The following is a 6000-nucleotide window of genomic DNA, read 5'->3' as shown; positions in this document are numbered from 1 at the left end:
TACTTCATACCTGATACAAGCAAATATGGTCTTCACCTGTCCATGGATCTGGTCTCCACCTGTCCATGGATCTGGTCTTCACCTGTCCGTGGATCTGGTCTTCACCTGTCTATGGATCTGGTCTTTACCTGTCTATGGATCTGGTCTCCACCTGTCCATGGATCTGGTCTCCACCTGTCCATGGATCTGGTCTTCACCTGTCCATGGATCTGGTCTCCACCTGTCCATGGATCTGGTCTCCACCTGTCAATGGATCTGGTCTTCACCTGTCAATGGATCTGGTCTTCACCTGTCCATGGATCTGGTCTCCAACTGTCCATGGATCTGGTCTCCACCTGTCCATGGATCTGGTCTTCAATTCATTGTTTTTTCAGTACAACCAAGAACAAGACAAACAGAGAAAACAGACAGTTCAAGGTTCACTGCGGAAGCGTCCACTGAGGGACGCCCCTTATTACTTTGTGGATCTGATCTGCAGATCTTCATGGAATTAGTCTGCAGCTACAGATCTGTTTTCTGTTCAGAGTCTTCAAAAGCTGATGCTCATGAGTTCAGGCTCTTTGGTTAACCAGCTTTGTAGTCCAGGACCTGCTAGAACTCTCGTCTCCACAGGTTCAACTCTGAATCTCTATGGACGGTTCTGGCTGGGAAACATGACCTGGACAAACCCCAGGAGCCTGAGGAGCAGGTGAGTCCAGGCCAGAACCCAAATCCTGGACAGTTCAGCTGAATGGGCTTCAATGGAACCTTCAGTTTTTACCCAGAATTCAAAGTGATATTAATTTTTAATGCACGATTCAATTTGATGGTACAAATAAATGCATTTTCTAAAATTAAGAATTTAACAATAATGTTTAAAATCAAGCTTACAGTTTTTAAATTAAATATTTCTCAAAAGCAAAAAAACTATAATTTAATTAAAAATACTTTGTAAAATGTTGAATTCAATGCATTTCAGGCACGAGTTTTTCAATTCAGAATTTAATATTTTCTCTAAAAAATGTTTTTTCCTTCTAAAATTCTGATGTATTTTACAATCTGCCAGTCACTAATATGGGCGGGGCCTACCCACCTGCGCTTAAGTCCCGCCTCTGTGTTTTGGAGATCTGATCAGCAGAGTCTCTTTGCTTCATCACATCTAAGCAGCTACAGTGTTGGACCTGGTGTTGTGCAGTTTCATTGTTGTGATTTCTGGAAACACAAAACTCACGAAGGAATTTTTAATTCATTCCATCAGATCTGTTGCCTTTTAAATCATTTACTACTTTATGATCAGAAATCCTGAACAATGTTTTTTATTTTTATTCCCTGAAGTTAAAACAAAGACAGAAACTGTAGTTTTCTGTTCTGTAAAACAAAACGATCATTTGCAACAATGTGATGGACTCCAGCAGTTCTGCTGTGAGGTAAATTAAAATGTAACGGATGGTAAATTTAAAATGAGGAGCTGAATTTTTTTTTTTTTAATTGAATTCTAAACTTTCAAGTTCATTTTCAAACCGCATGATCATATCATTTATTAACTTAAAAGTCAACAAGCTTTTCATTTTCATTAAGGCACAAAGTAAAAAACTTGAAATGTGGAATTTAATTCAAAATTTTAAAAAAAAAAAATCAATGTATTTTGCTTTGAAAGGTGAGAGATGTTTCCTGTTGTACATTAGACGTTGGTGCTCGGTTTCTGATTCTAAACTGTCTGTTTCTCAGCTGGTCCAGGTCTTAAAGATCATCATTCATCACCAGTATAACACCCGCACGAAAGACTGTGACCTGGCGCTGGTCAAGCTGGAGCGGCCGCTGATCTTCAACCAGTTCGTGCGGCCCATCGACCTCTGGATGACCCCGCTGCCCGAGCACATGAAGTGCACAATCACCGGCTGGGGCTCCACCCATGAGAGTGAGGACTGCCTTCGGTCCAGGACCAGGACCTCACGAGTCCGCGTTCATAAGACGCTCTTCTTTCAGATGGTCCTCGGGTCAACCGGCTGCAGGAGGTGAACGTCAGCATCCTGGCCTTCGACGTCTGCAACGACTACTACAAAGGCCGAATCCTGCCGTCCATGTTCTGTGCTGGGAAGGATGAGGGGGGGCTGGATGCCTGCCAGGTCTGGCTTTTGGGGCTTCTCTGAGTTTCTGTCTAGCAGTCTTTAAAATCCTTTACTTTTTGTCATAGTTCTACCCCCCACCTGTCAATCCTTCTCAGTTTCCTGTCAGGAGTCTCGTTCTCATCGTCTCCATGCTGCAGGACTGTGGTCTTTTTCCAGGATTCTGAAAGTTTCTAGTCTGGGAGTTCAGACCCCTCCCACTCATTAAGACTCAGATGAAATGGTTGGTTCTGATTCTGGACTCTGTCTGGACCTTAGGGCGACTCTGGAGGTCCGCTGTCCTGCTTCACTGGAACCCGGCATAAGCTGGCAGGCGTGGTGAGCTGGGGCGTCGGTTGTGGTCGAGCCAGAAAGCCTGGAGTCTACTCTAAATTGCAACAACACATCCTCTGGATCTCTGATGCCATAGGTCCGTTATGAGACAGTCTTTGCTTGGATCAGACCTGATTCTCCTGCTTCTCACAGCTTCTCCTCTGCAGATGAAGTGAAGGAGCTGCCGGTGGAGCTCCCAGGAGCAGGTCTGTCTCCAGCAGAACTCGGGTGTGACTTTGGGTGCTTTTCTCCTCCACGGTGGTCTGCCTTTCAGACACGGAGTGTGGGAAACTGTGGCCCTCCAGCTGTGATCGTCCTCCAAGCTTGGCCAGCATCTCCGTGTCCAGGGGGGGCGCGGTCTGGGTGGAGAACGTTACCGAGTCCTGCCCCTTCTCCTGGCCCTGGATGGTCAGCCTGCAGTCCAACAGGAAGCACTTCTGCAGTGGCGTTCTGATCCATCAGCGATGGGTGGTGACCGCCAAGCACTGCAGTGTCAGGTGACCCCCCCAAGACGTTTTTTTTTTTTAAATTTTATTGGTGGGTTGGTGCTGACTTCTGTTTTCTACAGCCCTAAAGAGGATGTGGTGGTTCTGGGGGTCCATGACCTGAAGCGGACGTCTGTTCAGACCCTTCTTGTGGATGAGGTCTTCAGCCCTGTTAATGACGCCGGGTTCCCGCCACATTCTGACCTGTCTCTGCTGCGTCTTAGCGCCGCCGCCAGATTTGGTACAGACAGGTCTGACCCTACTGATGGTCTGAACCAGGTCTGTGATGCTCTGTTCTGTTGTAGGTCCACAGGTGTCTCCGGTTTGCATCCCCGAGGAAGACGAGGAGCTCGACGACAGCTGGACCTGCATCGCTGCTGGTTGGGGGAACGTCAAGACGTCAGGTAACGATGCTGAAAAGTCTGCTGGAGGTGATCACCTGAGAGATCAGTGATCCAACACCTCCACCCCAACAGTGAAACATTTGTCTTATAAGTGGAAGAAAGCTGCAGGTTTATCGTGACATTTGCTCAGCAGACTTTAAAACCTTTCAGATATTTCAAACTCAAGTTTGAGATTTTGTTTGTTCCACTCTGGAAAATCCATCTGCATTCAGACTAAAGTGAACTGCCCCAGAGTTCATCTGCAAGTAGAGATCTTTACTTTAAAGATGAGCAGAGCTCAGAAGATCTTTCACTCTTTCCATACCAGGAAGACTAAGAAAGGAAGCAGATCTGAATCAAATCTCCCAGACCAGAAAGTCTAAACAAAGTTTTCCTAAACCACCTCTAACGCCACTGTCCACCTTGTTTTTCATCTAAGGTGATGTGTGTCTGATTCAGGTGATTGACAGCTGGTGGGGATCATTCACTCATCTTCTTGTCCGCTTTGTCCCTTTCGGGGTTGTGCTGGAGCCTAACCCGGCAGAGGCAGGGTTTACACCCTGGACAGGTCCCCAGTCTGTCACAGGGGCTCAATCACACACGCATACACTCTCACATCTGGAGTCACCAATGAACCTATGAAGCATGTTTTTGGACAGTGAGAGGAAGCCTGAGTCCTGGTGAAAACCCACGCATGCACGGGGAGAACATGCACACTCCACACAGAAAGGTCCCCTGTTGGTGGTTCTGGTTCAGATCCTCCAGCCAGGATTTGAACCGGGGCCTTCTTGCTGTGACACAAGAGCCCTAAGCACTGCGCCATCGTGCAGCCCATGTGTTGGAGATAGATGTGTATTAAAGCCAGCGGGTTACCTCCCCTAGTCTCCGCCCCCTCACACACATAGACTGACACGCCTCCCTCCCGTCTCATTTCTGCAGAGGGTTTGAGTCCGGACCGGCTTCACCATGCTAAGCTGACCCTGGTCAACGAGTCCACCTGCATCCAGAAGTGGGGCGACCTCATTACTGAAGACCACATCTGCTCTGAGCCGGTGGGCTCGGCCTCCTGCATGGTAGGAGGGTTTTAGAGGGGGCGGGGTCGTCTTCAGTTACTCGTGCCGGTGAATCCTCGGGTGGTCTGCTCTCTGCAGGGAGACGCTGGAGCTCCTCTCTTCTGTTGGAAACATGGCTCCTTCTTCCTCTTCGGCGTGGTTACGTGGGGCAGCTGGAGGTGTAGCGCAGACAAACCAGCCATTTTCACCCGCATGGCGGAGTTTCATTCATGGATCAGTGATGTGATTGACCTCTGACCTTCCATGCTCATTAGAAGCTCCTGTTGACCCAACACTAATAGTTCATCTTTTTGGTATTTTTGTGGCTTATTTCATGTTTCAAGAAGAAGAAAAAAGCACAGAGTTTAAATAAAGTTTTAAACAGTTCTGGAGTTTTTATTAACATTGTTTCATTGAGAGTTTTATCACTGGAGGCTCAACCGATCCTGGACTCAGATCTGCTCTTACTGGATCTGGTTCTCCTGCAGCAGCAAGTTGGCTCCTCCCTCTATCACCTGGTGCACGTTCCTCTCCTGTAATAAGTTTCATCTGACATCAGTTTCAACTCTTTCATTTAAAGGGGGGGGGGCAGGCATGCAGTTCTGGTTCATATGGTAAACATAAGGCTAGCAGATCACAAAACCCCATAGAAGCTAAGAACTAACCAGACTCTCATAATGCGAGTTGGGCTCGGATGATTGAGGTTGGTCTTCATAAAGTGGGTTCCAGAGGCTGCGGCTGCTGGTCGCAGACGTATCGCCGTCTTCTTCCTGTTGGATCAATGAAGCCAAAACCCCTCAGAGGGAACAGAACTCTACAGATTTAAATGTTCTGGATATAAATAGGTTGGTAGCTGAGTGCTCATTGACTAAATACTTCTCATCCCAGGTTTCACATTTGTTTATGCCTTTGCCTGTGAGAAAATTCTAAGTTGTTAATTTTAATTTATTCTCAGGACCAACACAGTAAACTGAACCATAATAGCTGCATGAGGAGATAACAGGTCATGGTTTTGTCTCCATCGTGTTCGGATACAGTTGGAATGCGCAGACCTTCGTGAACCTCCATCGTTCTGTTGGTTGTTTTTGTGCTGCAGAAGGAAGCAGTTCTTTGACCACAATCCTAGATCTTCAAACTTGGTGTTATTGTCTTGACAGATATGAGTTCCTATTTCGTCCAGTAAGTTTGGACAGTTTTAGTAAAGTGTCACTCCACTAGATGTGGATAGAATTGCAGTGTTTCTGTGAACTCAGAACTGCAGACAGAAAGGCGCTGGCTCACCTTGAAGTAGTGGAACTGAAAAGGTTTGTTTCTCCGGCTGTGGAAGTGATATGCAACAAAGAGGACTCCAACCATCAGAAGGACCAGGAGAAGCACCCCGACCCCCAGACCCGCCGGGTGTGCCGCATGCATCTGCTGAGTCAGCATGAGAGCAGCAGTTGAGCAGTGAAAACTGAAGAATGTAGGGTCATCGCTGACATCACGCACCTCTGGACTGTGGAGTGGAGCTTTCAGAGGTCCTAGTAGAACGTGGATAACGCCATTAGAAGCTTCGATGTTGGAGTCAGTAACAAAGCGCTCGTTAACGTAAAGTGACGCCTGCCAAGGTGAACAAAAGACCGACTTTCTGATGACTCTTCTAGTAACACACAGAAGGCATATA

At 47.1% G+C, this 6000-nt stretch overlaps 2 protein-coding genes across 2 annotated transcripts in view; one reads left to right on the top strand and one right to left on the bottom strand.

The window, feature by feature from the left end:
• ovch1 (ovochymase 1) overlaps positions 1-4724 on the top strand; it is a 7221-nt gene extending 2497 nt beyond the window's left edge. Inside the window, exons 4-13 of the mRNA XM_024284755.2 lie at positions 613-688; positions 1708-1897; positions 1966-2105; positions 2364-2514; positions 2585-2623; positions 2692-2914; positions 2986-3143; positions 3208-3306; positions 4225-4358; positions 4437-4724. Of these exons, the coding sequence (XP_024140523.1) occupies positions 613-688; positions 1708-1897; positions 1966-2105; positions 2364-2514; positions 2585-2623; positions 2692-2914; positions 2986-3143; positions 3208-3306; positions 4225-4358; positions 4437-4595 (1369 nt within the window). The 3' untranslated portion in view covers positions 4596-4724. The remainder of the gene's footprint in view (positions 1-612; positions 689-1707; positions 1898-1965; positions 2106-2363; positions 2515-2584; positions 2624-2691; positions 2915-2985; positions 3144-3207; positions 3307-4224; positions 4359-4436) is intronic.
• Positions 4708-6000, bottom strand: part of stab2 (stabilin 2) — a gene marked incomplete in the record, with an annotated part of 54365 nt that continues 53072 nt past the window's right edge. Inside the window, 4 exon segments of the mRNA XM_036210224.1 lie at positions 4708-4870; positions 5003-5107; positions 5619-5750; positions 5826-5936. Coding sequence (XP_036066117.1) covers positions 4802-4870; positions 5003-5107; positions 5619-5750; positions 5826-5936 — 417 coding nt within the window.

Source organism: Oryzias melastigma, linkage group LG23 (genome assembly GCF_002922805.2).
Source record: "Oryzias melastigma strain HK-1 linkage group LG23, ASM292280v2, whole genome shotgun sequence".
Lineage (NCBI taxonomy): Eukaryota > Metazoa > Chordata > Actinopteri > Beloniformes > Adrianichthyidae > Oryzias > Oryzias melastigma.
Note: the sequence above shows the minus strand (reverse complement) of the source record. Positions and strands in the feature narration are given on the sequence as shown.